This window comes from Ostrinia nubilalis, chromosome 28 (genome assembly GCF_963855985.1).
Source record: "Ostrinia nubilalis chromosome 28, ilOstNubi1.1, whole genome shotgun sequence".
Taxonomy (NCBI): domain Eukaryota; kingdom Metazoa; phylum Arthropoda; class Insecta; order Lepidoptera; family Crambidae; genus Ostrinia; species Ostrinia nubilalis.
In genome coordinates, this window is record NC_087115.1 from 2,234,672 (window position 1) to 2,257,871 (window position 23,200).

A 23,200-nucleotide genomic window follows, 5' to 3' on the forward strand; every position below is an offset into this window, starting at 1 on the left:
ATTTAAGGATGCATGTACCTAAACAAAATTCTTCCATTAAAATTTGGTTCTTTCATGAATTTAATCAGCAGCGGAATGATGAGGATGGAATTTAACTTTCATTATTCATTCAAAATTAATCAGACGTGTGGTCAGACTCAGTTTAGTCTGCACTTGAAGTGAAGACTCGATTTGATGCGATGAAACTTGAATTTCACAATGTAATAATTATTATTTATGGTTTGATATTTCTTTTGAGGCTATAGATTTTTTGTATGTGAAAAATTGAAAATAAAACTTATGCTTAAAATAAAGAATGTATTACTTAATTTTATTTTTATTTTAACAGTGAAAACACTAAAATTCGTAGTTTATTACCTGTTGAATTCTTATTCAGAATCAATATTATAAAAAGAAAAAGCTAGTTTTTAGTTCCTTTATTAGCATATTATTATGTACTTAATTTAATTTGATAAAAATATTATTTTATACTTATCTTTACAAAACATTAACCCTCCTGGCGCAGTCGGGTAAAAACGCAGTGATCTTTGTACTCTGTGTGTGACGAAACAAAGGATATGATTTTTTTTTATATGGCAACATTAAAATGTCATTGACATTGAGTAATAGTGCAGTGCCAATTATAAAAATTGAATAAGATACTTTCAATTGAAAATGATTAATTGATTTTAAAAATAATGAAGCCAAATTTTAATTTGAATAAAAAGAATTTAACTTGAGTCTACGATTCTTATAGGAGGATCAAATGTTCCACACTAAAAAACCCATCCTATAAGGAACCTACCTGCCAAATTTCAAGTTTGTAGGTGTTAGTTATAGTTTCTGAGATTTCGTGATGAGTGAGTCAGTCAATCAGTGATCTTTCGCTTATATACATTAAATAGATCTAGAGTGCTTTTAACTATGTGAAGCCTATCCGTGACAAATTAAAATATAAAACACGTAAGTATGCATCAGGTAGAATTTGTTTTAGTAATTATTGACTGTTCAATTAACATACTTATTACGATTGAAAATTTTCAATTATATCATAGCACAGCACTAGTCTGTCAGCTGTTATTAAAAAAAACAGCACCAACAAACAACAACAAAAAGCGCCATCTGCAAGTTATATTGTTGAACACGAAGTAATCTTAGTTGTAAAATTAGGTGTACTAAATTTTTAAAGTTTTATTCAACTTTAGCTATCGCAATAATTAATTTGTTTAAGACAAGACCATCAGAGCCCCGATTACGGTAATTTTTAACGTCAACAATCCAGACACGCTTCTCGATTCTGCGATACGATTGGTCGTTCAACAGCGTACGTCAGCTGTTTTGACCAATCGTATTGCAGAATCAGAAACGCGTCTGGATTGTAGACGTTAAAAGTTACCGTAATCGGGGCTCAGGCTTTTAATTATTTTATTCGTGTTTAAAAGTTTTATTACTGATTCAACGTTTACGTTTTAAACTAATAGATGGCATTGTTTCGCTTTAATGTCAAAGTTGTCAATCAAATGCAATTTCAATCAATTTGTTTTTTTTGTTGTTGTTTAATTTTTGACACAAGAGGCGGGCGTGTGTTGTTGAAGTAATCTTTTTCAAATTAAATTAATTGCTCTTTTCAATGTCCTGAGTATTACCAATAAACAAGAATTCGTCAGTAATGAGTTAAAGTTAATCTCTTTTTCTAGAGACGAACACTTTATTCCCAAAATGAGTAGGTGCGACTTTAAAATAGTTTTGCTCGGGAGCGAGCATGTAGGCAAAACTAGTTTAGTTTTAAGATTTGTGAACTGCAGATTTAACGGAGGCACTCCTTACCAAAACGTAAGTGTTCCTATTTCCTACATGATAAAAAAATCAAGGGCAATAAGACATTAGAGGTTAATTTTCTTTGTATCCATTTGCGCAGTAATTCCTAAAGCGTATGTAATTACAGGAGTATTCGCAAGCGATATTGACCTCTATCGCTTCCGCGATTGATGAATCATTTTTGTATTCTATTACTTTGATTTTGTTAATATTGTTTATGATAAAAAAAAGCATTATGTAGCTATAGCTCTAGCACTTAACTCAGTGCCTGAGGTAGAGGAGCAACATGGGACTGGTAACATTGACTTAATATTACGTGAAAGTGCATACAAATCTTGAAATCTGAAATTTCATTGATATTTGACATCTTAAAAACACCCGAACTCCTATGTTCTTCTGATTAATTTCGTTGCGGGTCCAATGACAGTTTAACTTTCCCCCGGGACAAACTTGACCTTCACTGGTTGGGTTATTGGCGGTCAAGCTGTAGATCCTGGCTACACAGGAGTTGCAGTGGTGAGAAAGAGAGGTGGGAATAGTCCCGTCTCAAAAACACCGACTGCGTTAAGCGCTAGAATAAATAAATATTAGATTTCATATGAGAAATACATACAATGTCAATGTCATAGAGCCTTGTTTACAAAAACTTATATCTATATCTTCCATATAAATAAAAATGAATTGCTGTTCATTAGTCTGATTAAAACTCGAGAACGGCTGGACCGATTGAGCTGATTTTGGTTTTAAAATGTTTGTCATAGTCCAGGGTAGGTCTAAACAGTGAGCAAATAAGGAAAAATTGCGATGGCTTATTTATTGCCTATAAGGCGGAACAGAGTTCGCCGGGTCAGCTAGTAAATAAATAACTATCAATTTGCACAAACAAGTTTTTATCTGTAAAAATGCTAGATTACAAGAAATATATAACTAAAACCTGATAGTAGGTAAAACAATTTTATTCTATGCTTGGGTGTGTCAATATTACCTCATAATGTCAGGAAGGCACTCGATGCAGGCTGCTGCAACCAATCTTGAAATCATTAGGAGGCCCATGTTCAGCAGTGTACGTCCTGTGGCTGAAATGATGATGATGATATTATATTATTGTTTCAGACGATCGGGGCAGCTTTCTGTGCAAAAACGATGCAGTCGAATGGGAAAGATTTCAACATTGGCATCTGGGACACAGCCGGCAGTGAACGGTAGGTTAAGTTTATTCCATCAGGTAACGCATCCAGTGTGGCAATTCCTTTATTCCTTCCAAGTGTGTAAGTCGTTTGAAGGCGTATTGCGAGGAACATCACTCATCGTGATTCACAATGATGACCACGACCACTCTGATAAGAGTGTACCGACTGAGAAGAAGAAGAAAGCGACACACATAATATTATTATTACTGATGCAACGAATACGAATATTCGGATTCGCCGAATAGTAGACATTTACCGAATATTCGTATTCAGTGAAATAATAATTACGAATAACTCTATGTGTTATAGAATACTGTTTGTTTTCCTAACAATAAAATAAATAAATACCTACTTTTTTAAATTTTGTCACGCACGTGTGTGTCTCCGAACATTATAGCCACAACGACACGACGGGAAAACCCGGGTCAGTATGTGCTGAATGTACTCTTAGAGCATTGGTTCCCAAACTTATTCGAGACGCACCCCCTTTCTACTATACAAAAAATGCCCCCCCTCTTCCAATCAAGATTATTTATTGGTCGTATCGAGCAGTCTGGACCATTCTCGCAGCGGTCGCAGGTTTTTTGTACTTAAGGACACAGATGGCCCGCCCCCCCTTTAAAGGTCTTTGCGCCATCCACTTTGGGAACCAATGTCTTAGACAGATTGGAATGGAATGAAAAAAAATTGTTCACTAATTGATTCATTGATTCATGTAATTTTTCCTGGGTGATCGAATCAGAAATGAGAAGATCCGTAGGAGAACCAGAGTGACTGACATAGCCCGCAGAATCGCTAAAATCAAGTGGCAGTGGGCGGGGCACATAGCTCGTAGAGCTCTTTTGAGTGGCGACCACGAGCCGGAAGACGTAGCGTAGGCAGGCCTCCCACTAGGTGGACCGACGATCTGGTGAAGGTCGCAAGAGGCTCCTGGATGCGAGCGGCGCAGGACCGGTCATTGTGGAAATCCTTGGGGGAGGCCTTTGTCCAGCAGTGGACGTCTTTCGGCTGAAATGAACGAACGAACGAACAAATATTTCCTTTCCAGGTACGAAGCGATGACGCGTATGTACTACCGAGGTGCGCACGCGGCGATAGTGTGCTACGAGCCTTCCTGCTTAGAATCCTGGGCGAGGCTGAGGCATTGGTTGCAGGAATTAAGGACTGTTGAGGAGGTAATCTTATCAACACTCTTTTTTTATTTATTTTTTATCTACAACGAGGAACCTCTTGGCCTACTGATGGTAAGTGACGATCAGGCCGAAGGTGGAAGCGAGCTTCACCCGGAATCCTCAATCACAGAGGAACTGGCTATCTAACTGCCGGAACACAACAATGCTGTTAACATTGTTGTTATGGCGACAGACTTAGGTAAGATGGTGGTAGCTAGGCAGGCGGACTCAGAACAAGCCCTACCACAAACCAAACCGAACAGAAAAATCTGCCCCCACTGGGAATCGAACCCGGGACCTCTGCATCTGAAGCAGGTGGTCTCACCACTAGACCACAGAGGCGGTTAAGGCTTGGTATTTCTGCTAAAGTAGGTATTTCGCGCTGTCAAAATCTGCGCGCGCAATACTTCGCCGAAGACAGCGCGCCAAAGAGCTCTCGCGGCTACACAGTATAGAAATACGCAGTTTACACAGTACTTTCTAATACAAATCTGTATCCAAGTGATACAAATTAAAACAACTTTCAAAATTTTTGGGAATATATTTTAGGGTTCTATATTGGCTCACATAAAATTCTATATCCTATTCTTTGTTTTACTACCGATTTGTGTTCATAATAATCTCTCTTCATAATTTTATTTTTCATACTTTTTTTATTTATACATTTTTATTACTACCAACGGAGCTCATAACAGTTAGTGATCATAATTTTTTTATCAATACTGTTACTGCCAAGAACCATTTAAAATACATAATTTTTATTTTCAGATCTTTTTTCTTCATAACATTCATTGATCATATTGTTTTCATTAATAATGTTGTTACTAAGAACATACTTCAACTCATAATGTTGTTGTTCAGAATAATTTACTTTATAAAAGACCATACTCGTATCTTTAAAAAAATCATAATATAATTTAATAAAGTAGATAATAATTATATTATAGATATATTATAGATATAATTAATAAATCATGCTCTGCATGCTTCATGAAAGCAAACATGTAGCATGCATTGGTATCTCCTCGTCTCCGGCGCTGCGGGATGTGCAGCCCTTCTCCCTCCGCGCCTCCGGCTTTTAAATTACACTCTAGGGGTAGGGCAGACAAGACTACGTGGAGTCGGTTTTGCAGCGATTCGTTTCTGTCACATTAGTTTTGTGGCACAAAATATTGCCTGTTTTGGACCATTTCAAATTAATTTAACCCACTTGTTACTAGCGTTTGATATACGGATCAACATAAAAATTAAATTATTATAAACAATGAGGGTGGTTTCTGATAACATTGTTTATGTTAAACGATTCCTGTGGGGTCCCTTTGTCCATCAGAAGTGTTCTGTTCTACATTGGGTGTCACATTTCAATAGTAAGCGTTTTGTTGTTTTCGTAAATTTTACGATGACTTTTTCAAGGTGAATACAAACATGATAAGTATTTATTCTAAAGTATTTCTTGCCGAAATATGAAAGTTTGTAGCCCACTTTTTGTAAATCGATAACAAAATTATAAACATTTTTATAGTAACTGTTACTAATTCAACGTTAAACTTAGTGATCCGTATAAGGAACGCTAGTAATATGAACTGCGGTATTTTGTTGTTTTAGCGCCTGCCTTCGAGGCCCTTTCCTTTAAATGAAATCATTGAAAAATTGGAGAAAAATGAAGATGAGTGTATCCCTAACTAAATCACAATTTTCCCGCCGGAAAATCCGGAAAATTGTAATGGTGACTTAACCAAAGAGAACTCTGGTGATGAAAATAAAGTGTCAATAGATTTGTCTGGATTACAAATGAGAGCCCATGTAGAAATCACTAGAGAATTCTTCATCCAGTGATGATGAAGAAGACTGCATCCTGTTAGCGTAGATAGCCAATTATGCCCTAGACAGGGTCAGTCATGTTTGAAGATATGAAGAAATTATTGTTTGTAAATGAGATGATTTAGTGTGGTTACAGTTGCTTCAAATGCATTGAAAATTGCGCCAACTGACAAAACCAAGAGATTTTCTCCGCCACATAAACAGAGAAGAAGTATTTTAACATCTCAAATTCAGTCACAACACACAGGTTTTATGAAACTCACGCTTTGATACAAATGCAATGTTTTTGCAAGAAATGTAATATTACCCTTGATCCCAGAAAATGTTTTGGGCATAAATACAGTTCACACTACTGGAATTAAATTTGAAAAATAATAAATTTAACTCTGAATGTTTTTTTATGAATGAATATTCCATATTTTATGCAAATACTTTAATAACTTACGCAAGTCGCAAAGAGTAGGTATTATCTCTAAGTTCATACAAGTGGCCGTACATATTACTAGCGTTCCGTATATCAAACACCATTTTCCAGCGTTTCCGTAAGACCAATATTTTTTTTTGTATTTTTCCTGTTGCCTTGATGCATTAAATAGCCGATATATGCAAAATCACAGGAATCGTAAGAAAAAAGGGATATCCGTAACAACTGGGTTAATGTTAAAATACGATTTAATACGAATATAGACATCATGATTTTCAATAATATGGATAAATACACTTATGAGTAATAAATTTATGAAAACAAATATTAGGATACATCACATTTATGAATATTATAGTTATTTATTCGAATGATTATGAGTTTCGATCATTAGTATAGAAAAATATATGAAAACAAATATTAGTAAAAACTAAGTGTATGATTAGTGATATTATGAATATCAATGATTATGTTTTTAAATATGTAGGTTTTAATTTTTTTATGAAGAATGATCATTATGGTATCAAATTGTATGAGAAATATTTTCGGACCTCCAATGATAGGAATTGAAAAGTTATGTAAGAAAATGCGCTACCATTTTAGAATCGAATAAATATAGAATATAACTGCCAAAGTAAACACAGTTCAAAGAGGCGTGGCGTCACCCGACATTTCGGAAGTTCCGCACCGGCTAAAAGAATTTTAAGATTACGTCACCCGACCTATCGGTAGATCCTCGGGAGCTTGAGCGATTGGAAAAACATTTTATGATCAGTTACTCGTAGTAGCGATTATTTAGAGCTTGGATAATAAATTATAGTTGTTGCAATTCACGAAACTTTGCATGAGGTTAATTACATTAATCAGTACACGCATCAATGAGGATCATTTCGCTTTTTAGCTGTGAATGCAGATTTATAGGGCTAAGAAATCCATAATACACAGTCCAAAAATTTTTGTTCTACGACAAAAATTGACGAAGTTATGGCCAAATTACTAAAAAAGTTCACTGACCGCCCGGCGCGGGGACGATGACGTCATTATATCCGATCCGAACGCTGCCGGCGTACTGCGTGGATAGAAAATATTTTTTTCTAGCCAAACTATCAGTTTTAGAGAAAAACTTGTAATGACATTTATTCATCAGAATAAAGTAAGCTATCGATAAGTAATTTTTAAAAATAGAAATTGTGAAAAATGACGCAAAAAATCCATACGCTCATACGGTTCAATGGAACGCAGAGACGCGATTGGGGTCTCCGCGGTGGTATATTTGGCGATTTATTCAAATAAAGTGTTCATAAGTGTTGTTAGAGTCATATCTTCTTCCAAGTAAAATATAAAAATGTATAAGTATTAATTTATTTACTTCTAACAATAAGGTATAGCTGAGGCAGATACACTCTGCCTAGACTCTAAGACATTGCTATGAAGATCATTTCGATGTACACGCAATACCTACCTGTTATTTAGTTTTTCTGAGTTAAACCTACGTACCTACCTATCTATTCGCCGTTCCCATGGGCGGGCCAGCTGCTGCAGGAACGGACAGCTGCTCCCTCCTGGAAATCTATTTAATCTTAGCCTAGAAGCTGGGTATGACTCCCCCTCGGCCAGAAGCTGAGTATTACATACCCCCCCCCCCAGGCCAGAAACTGGGTATGACTTGACTTCCCCCCTCCCCCCAGGCCAGAAGCTGGGTAAGGCTAGCCCCTCCCCCCAGCCCATAGAAACTGGTTATGACTTGACCCCCCCCCCCCCCTCTCCCCCAGGCCAGAAGCTGGGTAAGGCTAGTCCCTTCCCCCAGTCCATAAGCATAAGCTAGGTATGACTCCCCCTCGGCCAGAAGCCGGGTATGACTTACCCCCCCCCCCCCCCCCGGCCAGAAACTGGGTATGACTTGCCTCTCCCCCCCTCCCACCAAGCCCAGAAGCTGGGTAAGGCTTGCCCCTCCCCTCAGGCTATAAGCTGGGTATGACTTATCCCCCCCCCTTCCAGGCCAGAAACTGGGTATTATTAGCATCATATTATGTATTATTATGTTCAATACAAACAATCATTAAGTTACACTCACCCCAACCGCGTCTCCGCATTGCATCGAATCCTATGAAAATGTGGTTTTTGGACATAGCGATACTTATTTTTCACAATTTTTATTTTTTTAAATTACTGGTCGATAGGTTACTTTATTTTGATGAATAAATGTTATTAAAAGTTTTTTTCTAAAACTGATAGTTTAGCTGGAAAAAAATATTTTCCATCCCAATAGTACGCCGGCTGCGCTCGATTCGGATATAATGACGTCACGCGGCCCTGCGCACGTTGACTTTTAGCGGCAAAAACGGTCTATGTTTATTACTTAATATCTTCGTAAGTAATGGTCCGATTTGGATAATTCAAAAAGATATATCTTTCTTATGTCTTAAAGATTAACGTAGATACTAGTTTTATTGAATTTTCTACAACAGTACTGATCCTCATTTTGTTCAGTCTTTTTGTTTATTAATAAATAAAAATATAATACTAAAATTGCATACATATTTGTTTGTATTGGTCTGGGTGTTTTCTTTCCATAATTTATGTATAACGTATGTACGGGGCTCTGTATCGAAAATCACTATGAGCAATGAGCATCACACACGGTTTTTAAATGTTGCAAAATTTTTATAAATGTTGTGCTTTAGAGAGTCGAGAGTATAGCAGATAATTAGTCCATCGTGAGCAGAAATTTGTCCACTAATAGCAAAATTCTACAAGGAAGGAAATTCTACAAGACACTCAAGTCTACAAGGAGTCACATCAACTCCAGTTTTAAATCCGTTGACATCTGCTGCATCTGCCATCTTTTTGGTTAGAAGATTCTTCCATCTTGCAGCGTAGACCCAAAGAGCATAAAAGAGTAAGAGACGGCACTCCATAGATATTTTTTGAGCTCACGCACACATATGCATTTTAGAGAACGACCCGCAAATCTTTACCAACCGCACAAACTACAGGCGGAGCTACCAACATAATGCCTTATTTTCTGACAGTATTAGTGACGTTCGTAATAACTTATCGATTATCGATACTTTGCTAGGGTTGTAATTGCATATCGATATCTAGTATAGGAACCTTCAATATTTTAATGATTACTATTTTTATTTTATACTATGTGTAAGTAAAACGAAGTTTTGTAACGTAAATTATTTATTTCGAAATAAAATAGGTATATTACAATAAGTATTGAACATGACATAGCAGTTGTAGGCATGAGGAATTATTGAAAATTATAACAAAGTACAGAAATGATAATTTTGTAAACTTTTATTTTCACAACTTTTTCTAAGAAAAAATAGGATTTTTATTTATAAACATCTTTAATTTTCTTATCAGCTGATCGAACCTCAGCCCTAAGATTACTTTTCAATGCTTTGTTGCTGTGCTTTTTTACTTTTGTCAGCAAAATTGTTTTCACTTTTTATGAAGCTGTCATTAATGATTTTACAACTTTTTCTTAGAAAAAGGTAACTTAATATTTTAAACATCTTATCATAAATTTCTTTATTATGTTGTTGACATTTAAACCAACTAAAATTACAATTTGTACTCAACATTAAGAAAATGAATTTTCCAACATTTTCCATATATATCTGGTCGGCAATATGGTCATGATAAAATTGTTTAGCTTCATTTACGGTGGTACATAATTGAATTGTTGGATAAACGAGACTTTTTTTATCATGCCACCATTCGCGAAGAGATATATATGCATACAAATCATTGTCAACAGGAGTTTTCACGCTCAAACACTCTTCACAAATTAAACAAGAACTGTTCTGTAATAGTTTGGCAGCTAAATACCCGCTTACATATACTACTGGTTGGTTTTCAAGGCTACACAAATTTTCAATGGGCTGTTCTAAGTTTTCAGGGTCCGGGATAGACAACACAGGATAAAATTCAGTGTCTGTGGAATCTTGAACATTAATTTTTATTTCTGTTGTTTTTAAATTAGTTTTTAAAATGTCTTTATATTCCAGCATATGTTTATTGTTGTCTGCTTCACAATTAGCACTTCTGCTATGAGGCACTTTCAGCCCAGTAACCATGCTTGTTTTAAGCGCTGCAGTAAAGTGCGTGATAGTGGGATTTCTATTGGTTACACTGTGTTGCCTAATGATTCCAAATAAGTTTTCCAGAGAGTCTTGGTTAAACTGTCTAAGGTTCATATATTTAAACCCTTCATTCTTTAACTTTTCCCAAATATCGTTTAAGGATTTGATAGATATTTGATATCCCTTTACGCATTTAACATTTTTTAGTATCGTGTTTTCTGCTGTTATAAATTTTATGGTTTTTAACTTATCAGTATAAAAGGTCCAAGACTCAATGTGATTACTTGATGTGGAAACATTTTCCCGGATCCCTTTCTTTACGTCATTTAAAGATGATGGACCATTTGTACAATCAAATAGTTTATCTAACTGTTCAATCACAAATGCTGTATCATTGCAATCAGAAACTTCTTTCCATGCCATCATTTTTAAAATAGCTGCCACGGTATTACTCAGAGCATGCGCAGCATACTTCACCCTCATCTTAGTTTTGAATGTTGGATTTACAATGGTACTATTCAGTTTTTTAAAATTTAAAAAATTTCTGTTGTGTTCTTCTGCAACTACCAAATGCCTCCATTGTGCAATTTTTCCATCGAAAGACATATTTCCACTTTTAAAGAAATTGTTTCGTAATGATTTGAACAAGTGAGGGATGTCATAGATTATAAAAATTTTGTCATTATTTACAGAGAAAAAGTTGCTATCTATGCCTTGTCCACAGTTTCTTTTTAACATGTTAAGAGCTCCTATATTTGTAGATCCCTGATCACAAACTGTTGTTAGAACCATAAATCCGATTTCTTTTAATTTTTTGATGATGTCCGATATAATTTTTGCCAGTTTTGCTGTTGATATTGTGCCTTCCACAAAATAGTGCGCAATATATTGCTTGTATTTATGTTTAGCACCCTGTATCATAAACACTAACGCATGGTCTGCAATTTTCTTTTCTCGTCCCATGTTCTCGCCCTCTCCATAATCCACGTAGCCATCCACTTTATCAGCAATTTCGTTATAAATTATCCGTTTCTTTAACGCCATCTCGTCAAATATTAACGAGCAATATTTATTTTCCTTTGGCATACTTGATGCTTTTGCCTCTAACATATCAATTATATTTTTATTTATACCAGGCTCCATTGGTATATTTTTTAAAATCCTTTGGAGCGTTTTAGTGCTTGGTAGCGTAAACAGCTTTTGCATATAGCGGTATGCTTTAGGGGACCGTTTAAATATAGCCAAAGCATATATTTTGTTGGCTAAAGTCCACCTTTTTCCTTGTGACTTCTTTTTGTTATTCTGCACTACATCCTTTACTAACGATGTCAGCACTTCCGAATCTAACTTGTCTAAATTCACTCTTGACTTCGCTATATTCCTTATTGTTTTTTTTGCATTTTGTAACTGTCGCCAAAGCCTCTTCTCTTTAATTGTAAATGTTGATGAAGTGTCTGTAATAAAAACATTTCCATTAGTAAAAAAAACAACATTAAAGCAAATTGAATTGAATATTGGTTAATTAATCAGCAATTTTACTTAGTTTTTTAAATTAGGTATGTTTTATCTTACCTTTCATTTCAATGTTTTTCTTAGGTCTTTTATAACTGTGGACTAATATTTCTGCCTGTGCATCTTGATGGCAAATGTTTTTATCATCTGAAATATTATAAATATGCAAATTAGTTTAAAATTTATTTTGTTGTTTTATGAAACATATTATTTCCAAATCAATCAATCATTATCAAGTTTTTAAAAAATGCAAAGACAGGATAATGATAGCTCTTCTCATAAAATATGAAGCGTGGGCCCACCTTCAATAACAATGACATAATATTAAATTAAAGGCATTTAGAGGTTTTAATGTTCTGCATTCTGGATGCGGTCTGCGGGTATGTCAAGACAATCTGTAAGTGGTCGTGATAAGGCAATCAGTCACGTGTGCTTTGCGTTCTTTGTTCGTATCCGCACGGTCAAATCGCATTAATATAAAATGTACAGAAACCTAGAATGTTGTACATATAAGTTCATTTTGACCTGACTGCAGACTGCAGAACGCATCCAGGGTGGCATTCTTTAGTTTGAGGGAAGGCATATTTTAGAAGGTAAATAATTAGTTTGTACACTTACCATGAGTAATGGGTTTATAGGTCATTTATGTTCTGGTGCATTGGAAGTAGAAGGAAGAGGTTCAAAAGTTGTTTTCGCAGAAATACCAGAATCTGGTATATCCACAGCTCCCAAACATGTTGAATTTAGTTGTTTGGTTGTAGTTGTAAGGGGAACTGAAAGCAGATAATGAAATGTGAATTGGGTAATAAAATGTCATGTTCTTACCCAACTTTAGGGTACAATCAGTCTAGTACATGTCTTGCTCACATTAAAAATTACTAGCTTATAAATATTATTAAACTAGCTGACCTGGCTAATTAATGTAGATTGCCTAAAATTTTTCAAATTGGTCCGGTACTTTTTTTGAAGAATTTGTATTACACAAATTACTAAAGTCCCTCTAACTCAACACACATTCTAAGCTAAATTGTGTTACGAGTGGGTTTACTACAATATTCAAGCTGTGGGGTTCTAACCCGCACTTTAGGCTATCTTGGCTTCGAGTTACGGAGCCGATCAAATACAAACAAACAATTAAATATTTCCTTTTTATATTATTAGTATAATTTTAGATAAACATACCTCGTTCAACTGGATTTGACTTCTTTGGAATGCAATATGAATGATCATAAAGAACTGTAACAAAGTATAGATATAATTAATAATTGAAATTATATATTATTTATTGATAAGCATACAACACATGTTTGTGGTTACAAAGAAAGAACCTTGTTAAATTGCATTCGGTTGGTTTGTTTTGGAAACCAAAGAAAATTAATTAAGACATCTAAATAATTCAGAAAAATTGATAGATAGTAAATTAAATTTAAAAAAAAAAATTGAAGTCATCATCATACCTGTCTTGAGGTTTTCTTTATTGGAGTCTTTTACATGAAGAGGAAACTCTGTCAAAACTTCATCTGGCAAGATGGGATTGCTCAATTCCAGTGTTGGAATAGCTGAGTTCTTCAGCCGAGTTCCTTTGGCATTGAAGGATTCAGGAGTGAAGTGCCCACCACAAACAAACTTCAGTTGGTGTAACTTTTCAATAGGTACATATGCTAAGTCTTCTATGCCAGCATTTTTAACCCACATTCGACAACTGAAATAAGAAATACCTATTAGAAAAGAAAAAGAATAACAAACTGAAATTTATTCATCAACTAATTTCTTTTAGTATTGTTATGCAATTCATTTTCAGAGTACGAAACAAAATACTGAAATTAAAAATTGGTTATGGTTATTTACTGTATGATTAAAAATATTAATCCCAGCCTTTAAGTTTACACAATCAGTAAAATTATCTTGTAATAAATGAGTGTTATTAGAAACTTACCGGTCAGAATCCAGAGGAAACCTACTCAAAAGTAAGGGTGATCCACCACGACTTCGCCTCTTATTACAAATAACGCACTTCTTGTTGTTTCTACTCTCCATTATCAGTAGAAGCCTAAAATGAAATAGGTATTAATTAAACAAAGCCTATAATTTCTCTCCAACCAGTGTCAATGCCCTGGTTCATGCATTTACCAGTTTTGAAAGTACATTTACATTTTCATCACATAGGGTTGTTTTTAATGAAAAATAGATTTGTAATAGATCTAATATTTCAAGTAAGTAGATAACATACCCATTAAACAGAAAAGTAAATAAGATTTTAAACTTCTGTAGAAGTTGAAACACAGCTTATTTAAAAGAGTCTCTATCTCACAAAAAACATAACACTGAACAGCAAACTTTATCACGCCCGATACGGAGGAACTTAATCAACTCAACGTAAACGACAGAAAAGTTTATTTACAGTAATATTGCACCAAATCTGAGAAAATAACTTCACACGAATCAATTCGCCGGTTAAAAACTCAAACTCAATTGACAGACATTTTTTTTCATTTGTCAAACTAACAATACTACCAACATAAGGACACTAACAATTATTTTTAGTATGGTGGTATTGATCCGCGGGTTCCCCTGCTATAGTGAAATCAATCCAAAATGCACTTTATTGCTTAAGGGATAAGGTTGTATATCAATTGCTACATATAGAGACTAGTTTTTGTATGAGAAGTGTCTACCCACTGCGTAGACCTTTAGCTACAGACCTTAGACAGTATTTTTGTGAAAATTCTTACGCATGGTGGAGGAAGGGACGCTCTAGACACTCAAGTCTACAAGGAGTCACATGAACTCGAGTTTTAAATCCGTTGACATCTGCTGCATCTGCCATCTTTTTGGCTAAAAGATTCTTCTATCTTGCAGCTTAGACCTTTAGCTACAGACCTTAGACAGTATTTTTGAAACATTCTTACGCATGGTGGAGGAAGGGACGCTCTAGAGACTCAAGTCTACAAGGAGTCATATGAACTCCAGTTTTAAATCCGTTGACATCTGCTGCATCTGCCATCTTTTTGGCTAGAAGATTCTTCTATCTTACAGCTTAGACCTTTAGCTACAGACCTTAGACAGTATTTTTTATTATTTATTTGTGTCAGTGTGCTCTTCTAAAGAGTGTAAGACGATTGTATGTAGGTACTATTAAAATGTAATTTTAACTCATTGGTTTTGTCTCATATTTGAGGAATGTACTATGTATCATGAGTAGAGTCTTCGTTTAAAAGGATGCGAACGATTTAAATTTCAATAGGTAGACAAAATTGATAATTCCTAATTATCAAAAATTTAAGCTTTCTCCAGTAACACTGATATTATTATACTGTGACTCATCAAAGTCATCATTGTCAAAAATATTGACAAATCGCGAACTGTCACGGCCAAAAAACTGACACGCGTCCGTCCTCCGTAAGCGCCACCGCGCGACTGATTGAGATTGTCCAAGCCGTCATGGACGATTTTTTCCACATTTTTTAACATAGTAACTAAATAAGACGCAATATAAAAATTTCATCCGTTAAAAGCCCTCAAGTTATTTCTGAACTTTAGTTTAGTAAAAGATTTAGAATCTCAAATCGCTTATTTTAAAAATAAAACCATAAATAGAAAACGAATAGAGGTAACTTTGGGAATTTATTCTATCGAGTCAACTTCATCAAATCGTGTTTCCATCCGTTAATAGCCCTAGAAAATATCCTCAACTATGCCCAATAAAAATCTTAGCCTTTAATTTTACTGTTTAGTACCTCAAAAATGAAAAATGAGAACCTCATTTTCGCCATTTTCTCTGCTACCCGGCCTTAAACTCAAAGGCCCTTACGGCCGAATACTGAAACGCTACTCAAATCTTTCACTCAGCTGACGGGCTCCTAAATTTAAGTATCCTTCAATTTTAAATGGTATTCTCAAACGCCACTCAACGAATTTGAAGCCGTGATCAGCTAAGCAGCTCTCAAATGTTTACATAATGGCAACATTTACCAAAAAAAGTATGTTTTCATTTACACAAATGATAACTTTACGTTTTTTATCCATTACACGCAGCATCGTTTGGTTATGTATTGTCTTTTATGAAAATATACTCAATCAACTTAACATAGAATAGTTTATTTTTAGTTTCTATTATAAATAAATCTCGTTTTGTCATATAAAAAAATTAATGCTTGCATTTTTATTTAATTAAAAAAATAATTTTAAAGGTGATACTTTTTATTGTTGAAATCTATTAAGTGGCGATCGTGGACCGAAACGTAACCACAATTGACATTTATCATTGTTGACAGAGCATCACGGCCGAATACTGAAACACTACTCAAATCTGTCACTCAGCTGACGGGCTCCTAAATTTAAGTATCCTTCAATTTTAAATGGTATTCTCAAACGCTACTCAACGGATTTGAAGCCGTGATCAGCTAAGCAGCTCTCAAATGTTTACATAATGGCAACATTTACCAAAAAAAGTATGTTTTCATTTACACAAATGATAACTTTACGTCTTTTATCCATTACACGCAGCATCGTTTGGTTATGTATTGTCTTTTATGGAAATATACTCAATCAACTTAACATAGAACAGTTTATTTTTAGTTTCTATTATATATAAATCTCGTTTTATCATATAAAAATAATAATGCTTGCATTTTTATTTAATTAAAAAAATAATTTTAAATATGATACTTTTTATTGTTGAAATCTATTAAGTGGCGATCGTGGACCGAAACGTAACCACAATTGACATTTATCATTGTTGACTGACAGAGCATCAAATTGACAAATCAACAACTCTTGGAAATGCTGCTATGCGATGTCCCCTTATTCCTCAGAAATAGGCATGTTTATGTATTGCGATTTCATAGCAGCTATTTTGGTTGTTACTTCGTGCACTATACGATGCAAAGTTGGCTGTTAGATGTGGAAGATATCACCTAGTACACGTTCATAACTTCCCGTTGCGTAGAACAGTAGGGTTATAATAAGTATTTGGTCCACTGGTTGTATGGCGTTTGGTGAGGGGTTTCAAAGAGCTTCCAAATTATGAATCCAGAAACAACACCGTTTCTTTAGAGACGCGGAACCTCGCTCGGAATTGCATGTCATTATAATAATATTTTTCAATAGCGTTCAGCCTTATTGCGTTCCTGCGATAGATCTAGGTATTTCCTCAAGGCTCGAAAGAAATGATAACGATGACACACATTATTTACCACTATTTAGGTCGATTTAGGTATAAGAATAGGATTTAAGATACCGGGCAAGCACTCTCAAATTTAACAGCTGCTTAAGACGATTTGACAGTTGTTTGAGTAATGCTTAGCGTTGAATGGCGTTTCAGTATGCGAAAATTCATTTGAGTGGCGTTTAAGTGCAACTTAATTTGAGAGGTGCTTACAAATTGAGAACTGCTCAGATATTGTTTTGAGTATGCGAAATGTAAGTTTAGGAGCTGCTTAACTATTTGAGAAGCCGTCAAATATTTAAATGGCGTTTCAGTATTCGGCCGTTAAACTATCAAGTAATGCTAAAGGTTCGGCCAAACCAACGCGTGCAGCCCGCGTGCGCGATGGCGATCAGATGTAATGAATTTGGTCGAAGCATTAGTTATTTTGGTACCAAAATAACATATAGACAGACCACTGGACAGATAACCTAAAGGTAGCGTTATTGATACGTTTAATTTAATTGCTAGTAACCTATAATTTCCGGTAAACGAACTAAAGTCGCTGACACAGCCCGACGGATTAGCAAGCTGAAGTGGCAATGGGCAGGGCACATAGTACACAGAGCTGATGACCGATGGGGCAGCAAGGTTCTGGAGTGGAGGCCGCGTACCGGAAAACGCAGCGCGCGACGTCCAGTCCACCTACAAGGTGGACCGACGACATCATAAAGGTAGCAGGAAGGCGCGGCCAATCTGGAAACCATTTGGGGACGCCTATGTTCAGCAGTGGGCATCCTGTGGCTGAAATGATGATGAATACTCATCATGCGCAGAATAGTGACTTGAGTTTCTTGCGCTGCTTCTCAGCACTGGCCCATTTATTGTCCCGAAGCAGTGGTAGGGTTAATACTGGGACGTGTAAGTGCTTTTTAAAAGCCTATTTGCAAAAATAAATGAGTTTTTATAACGATTTTGGTTCCAAACAAACCGTTGTTTTCTTTCAAATAATGATGAAATCTTCCTGCCCATTCCAGGAGTGCAAGGTCTACCTCTGCGGCACCAAGAAGGACCTCCTAGACTCAGGACTGGTCTCCAGGGAAGTGCCAGAGGATATAATCGCCACTTACTCTCAAGGGCATAGAGGGCATTACTTGACCTCAAGTAAAACGGGGGAGAATGTTGGTAAGTAATACTTTAGCCAGCAAAACATCAGCCCATATGTCGTCCCGAAGTGGTGGTAGGGCAAGCTATTATTTGTATGAAATATTACGCGGTAATAAGCGGTTTACGATTTACGAGGTATTAAAAAAAACTACTGACTTAATTTTCGTTGGTAGTTTTTATAGTAATGTACATCATATGTTTTTTTTTTAGATTTTTCGTTTTCTTATTTTAGAAGTTAGGGGGGGGGGGGACCAACTTTTTTCCACTTTGAAAGCGTCTGTCACGCAAACTATTCGGTTTAGAAAAAAATAGAGATAAGATAAGATACGCCACACGTATGTGTTTGATGAAAAAAAAATGTTTGAGTTTCAGTTCTAAATTATGTGTACCAAAAAATATATTTTAGAAGATATCTAAAATATATTTTTTTTGCATCAAAATCTTAATACGGTTCACAGAATACATCTACCTACCAAGTTTCAACAGTATAGCTCTTATAGTTTCGGAAAAAAATGGCTGTGACATACGGACGGACAGACTGACAGACAGACATGACGAATCTATAAGGGTTCCGTTTTTTGCCATTTGGCTATGGACCTTAACTTCGAACTCCTCCTATGTTCTTCTGATGAATTTCGTTGCGAGTCCAATAACAGTTACCAATAACTTTCCTTCGGGACAAACTTGACCTTCACTGGTTGGGTTATTGGCGGTCAAGCTGTAGATCCTGGCTACACAGGAGTTGTAGGTGGGAACGAGAGGTGGGAATAGTCCCGTCTAAACCTGGAGACTAAATGACCTTATGATGATGACATTTAGATGTTAAGTTTCTTTAGTCTAATACAATGTTTTTGATTTTCCAGATGAGTTATTCCAAAAGATAGTGGACGACTGTGCAGCAGACATGCGATTAATGAAAAACGTAGAAGAATTACGACTCCAGCTGTTGAAGGATGAAGCGATATACAAGTCCAAGAGGAAAGAGTTTTGCTCGTGTTGATACTGCTTGATGGACGGACGACCTTTTTTTAACCACAACTGGTAAGCTGGCCTGCATCTCTCCTGAAGTCGTTATGGTCAGGTATAAAGATTTTTGCGCGTGTTAATACTGCCTGATGGACGGACGACCTTTTTTAACAACAACTGGAAAGCTGGCCAAAGCACGATCTCATGAGTTTATTTCATCCAGTCGCTAATAGCTATCTTACTGAGGTCATCGGTCCATCGAGCATTGCGTCCTCAAAATTAAATTCAGTAACTTACCACTCCGACTTAAAAAAATATTGTTTTCAACGTCAACGTTAATTTGCTGGCAAAGTCTGTATTCTATCTTTCTCTTTTTCTCACTATACTCAATTGGTAGGTGTGAAAGAGACAAATATATGCGACTCAGTAGGGATGATGATTGGGTAATGAAATCGAAATTCTATTTAGTCCGTCAGACATATAATAAAAAAAATTTGGACACATTTTTTTTTCATAATCGAATAGTTACAGTATTATATTGAGTTGAAACGTCGCGCGACGTCACTTTTGATTAAAAAATCTACTCAAGCGTGACGTAACGCGCCATTTCAACTCGATGTAGCACTGTTATTATTTAAATATGAAAGAAAATAAGAACTATGAGTAATATTTTCTATTTATCTGTCTGATGGACAAAAATGAGCCTTATCACAATGTATGAGAGCTTTATTTACTTTGATCTCTCAGTTTGTTCTCAAAAGCTTCCAAAGCTGTAAGTATTTAATATTAGTCTGTCTCTATCTATCTTCAAACGAACTGCAGCGATAGCATATATTTAATGTATTCCTAACCTAACCTTAACACCACGTGTTAAGGTTCAAAATATGGTGGTTAATATTTTCCACCTTGAAAAATAGTACCTTCTGTAATGTCATATCATTTTGCTTGTATGTGTGCTAAATAAATAAAAAGACTTAAAAAAGTATTTATACAGTGTGTCCGGGCATGTAGTGATCAAACTTTAAGGGCGTAATCTATGGACAATTTTATAGATGAAAATACTTTAAATGGCAATGCCAGATTTTGTATGGAAGGTGGCGTCTTTTTTTTTCGCGCGGCCATCGACCAAACCTTGTTTTTTGATTACAAAATAGTGTAATAAACCAAACTTACTATGACATGTATACCTCTAAACTCAGTCTGAACATTTTATGTGTAAACAAACAATACCATCCATTATAGGCTCCAGCCATCAGTGTGGAGCAGAATCAACGCAATAAAAAAAGACGGCACTATAAAGTTAAACCCTCTGTAATGATATAAAATACAGTGAGTAAACTTATTTTAAAAGGATGCCAACGATCCAACGATGCAAAATCAACTTAAAAGAAATACTATAATGCTTTCAATTTTAGGGAACAGTATGTTGAAATGTTTCTGTTTTTCACCTTATTGTAAGTGATTAAGGTTTAAATTATGGTGGCAGCATATCGAACAGAGCCATATAAAGGGTTAATTTAACCCTTTTGTAGTCTCGGGATCGGTTTTGTAAAAATATATTGCTCTAGGTAAGAATCGATCCTGGACATTTTAAAACACGCTGTATTGTTACATTTATATTTAAAGCTTTAATTATTGACTAATTTTAACCTTAAAAATAAGCTTGGACTGTAAACTTAGTTCTAAGTACAGATATGACTTAAAAATACTTAATATAATATCTAAATGACCATGCATAAGATTATACAGGGTGTCGCTTTAAGGTGAGTATAGATTAGAGCAGGGTTCTCCAAAATACGGCCCGCGGGCCATATCCGACCCGCCACTGCCATTAATCCGGCCCACGACAGCTTAAGACTAAGCCTATGTTTGCATAGGTGAAGACGCCCTATGAAATGTTCTAGCGATCTTAAGCGACACCCTGTATACACAGTGGCCCAACCATAAAGTTGATATACCTAGCGGAAGGAATATTAACTTTATGCCCCCAACCCGTCTGGCCAGCGTGGGGAGTGTAGGCCAAATCCTCCATTTGCCTCTGGTGAATTAGAGGGGGTCGTGTTAGTTAGGGATGTTATGGATATGTAAAGCCTGGTCCGTGAGCACGTAGAATCCCGTCCAATGACCCCAAGCTACCCATCCTTGTCGCTCGCACGTAATTATGTTGCTGTCGCGCTCGCACACTCACTGCGGGCGCGCGTCGCACAGTCGCAACAGCAATATAATTAAGCGCGAGCGATAAGGATGGGTAGCTTGGGGTCATTAGACGGGATTCTACGTGCTCACGGACCAGGCTTTAGTCTCTGTTATGGATACGGACGGTTACGGATATTGGAATATTATTATACCGCTTTCTGTTTCGGTTACGGATATCTGTGCTATAGAATGCAAATTGCAATAGTTCCTACACAGTTTATGCCTTACGAATAGAATGGGTGCAGAAGAGATTTCTTTGGCATCTGTCACCTTCTTTTTTGGTCTCACAAAAAAGCTTTTACCTTATGGGAAAAAACTCATGTACTTAAAATGCAATCATTAAATCAGCGTAGGGACTTGCTTGACTCCGCCTACATCCGAAACTATCCGAAACTTTTGAATCGGTTATGATTACGGTTACGGATATTTTTTTATTTCGGATATCCGAAAGTTTCGGTTACGGTTACGGATATCCATAACATCCCTGGTGCTAATGTATTGATATGTGGGGGGAGGGGATTCTTTGCATGGTCCTTTAGTAATAAGTATGCCTTAATTATGTTGTTAGTTATTGTGATGTGTACTCGCTTTAAATTGTCTATGTATCATCTGATTGACAGCTGTATTTATATTTTTTATATTATTATTTAATGGAAATTTAGTATTAGGTTTAGTTAACGCCTGTAGAGCCCTTTTGCCTCATAAATAGTGACGAACAAACTAATTTAACCTTATAAAGTAATTTACCAATTGACCTTAAGACAAGGATATAAGGCTTAAAATATGCTGGCAATGCGACGGCCTTATTAAGAGTTAAATGCATTACTATTGTACGCCAAAAATGTGATAACGTACTCGTATTCCTACAATTTAGATAAGTTCTTGGTCAAGTTTTATTTAAATATTCAACATTTTACCACCAAGTTACATATTTAAAGACATTTTTATTTAATTAATAACAATAGTATATAAATGTAAATAAGAAAAGCTAATGTCAAACTGTCCATGTAAGGCTACGGTCTCCTATCAACCGCTGTACACGGCGTACGATGTATTATCATCCCGGAAAGGGATCGTAACCGTATCAACTCGAGGCGGTCAGTATTCTTTGTATGAAACTCCATACTGCAACGCACACTTATCCGCCCCGTAACGTAAACGCCTCGCGATTGACAGCTCGCGAAAGGCGATACGGTGTTGATCCCTTTCCGAGTTGATAAGTCTGCTATGAACTTCAAACGTTCCTATCGACGTCAGTGTCCATACCATAAAGTTAATATTCCTTCGGAAGAGAGCGACAACCACGAGCTGTCAAACGAAACCGATTTCGGATGACACTGGATGTCATTTTCAACCGACTTCAAAAAAGGAGGAGGTTCTCAATTCGACCCGTATGTTTTTTTTTTTTTTTTTTTTTTTTTTTTTTTTTTTTCTATGTTTGTTACGCGATAACTCCGCCAATTATGAACCGATTTGAACAAATCTTTTTTCGGCGTATAGGTAATATCTCAAGGGTGGTCCCATTTAAATTTAATAATAAAAAAAACAACCCCCAAGGGTGGAAAATCGGGGATGAACTTTTTTATACGCAATATCTCCGCCGATTATAAACCAATTTGAACGATTATTTTTTTGTTGAATAGGTATTATCAAAAGGGTGGTTTCATGCGAATTTGAAGAAAATATTTCACCCCCAAGGGTGGAAAATTGGG

At 35.9% G+C, this 23,200-nt stretch overlaps 2 protein-coding genes across 2 annotated transcripts; one reads left to right on the forward strand and one right to left on the reverse strand.

Moving 5' to 3' along the window:
• Positions 1–1,541: 1,541 nt before the first annotated feature.
• On the forward strand, positions 1,542–21,150 carry LOC135085351 (ras-related protein Rab-24-like). Its single transcript, XM_063980138.1, has 5 exons — positions 1,542–1,812; positions 2,911–2,999; positions 4,036–4,162; positions 18,197–18,344; positions 19,190–21,150. Exons 1-5 carry the CDS (start codon positions 1,699–1,701, stop codon positions 19,324–19,326), a joined length of 615 nt encoding a protein of 204 aa, XP_063836208.1. The 5' UTR covers positions 1,542–1,698; the 3' UTR covers positions 19,327–21,150.
• Positions 9,599–14,692, reverse strand: LOC135085249 (THAP domain-containing protein 5-like). The gene is made up of 6 exons (XM_063980001.1): positions 13,950–14,692; positions 13,471–13,715; positions 13,196–13,249; positions 12,632–12,786; positions 12,074–12,160; positions 9,599–11,955 (listed from the first exon to the last, which is right to left on the reverse strand). The coding sequence occupies exons 1-4, from the start codon at positions 14,048–14,050 to the stop codon at positions 12,653–12,655; spliced, it is 534 nt and encodes a 177-aa protein (XP_063836071.1). The 5' UTR covers positions 14,051–14,692; the 3' UTR covers positions 9,599–11,955; positions 12,074–12,160; positions 12,632–12,652.
• Positions 21,151–23,200: the final 2,050 nt, after the last annotated feature.

Excerpts from the sequence above, each read along its gene's own strand:
- LOC135085249 (XM_063980001.1), bottom strand. The coding sequence starts at position 14,050 with ATGGAGAGTAGAAACAACAAGAAGTGCGTTATTTGTAATAAGAGGCGA. Across the intron at positions 13,716-13,949 it reads TTTCCTCTGGATTCTGACCG|TTGTCGAATGTGGGTTAAAA; the intron begins GTAAGTTTCTAA and ends TTCTTATTTCAG. Across the intron at positions 13,250-13,470 it reads TAAAGAAAACCTCAAGACAG|TTCTTTATGATCATTCATAT; the intron begins GTATGATGATGA and ends ACTTTGTTACAG.
- LOC135085351 (XM_063980138.1), top strand. The coding sequence starts at position 1,699 with ATGAGTAGGTGCGACTTTAAAATAGTTTTGCTCGGGAGCGAGCATGTA. Across the intron at positions 1,813-2,910 it reads GAGGCACTCCTTACCAAAAC|ACGATCGGGGCAGCTTTCTG; the intron begins GTAAGTGTTCCT and ends TTATTGTTTCAG. Across the intron at positions 3,000-4,035 it reads GACACAGCCGGCAGTGAACG|GTACGAAGCGATGACGCGTA; the intron begins GTAGGTTAAGTT and ends TTTCCTTTCCAG.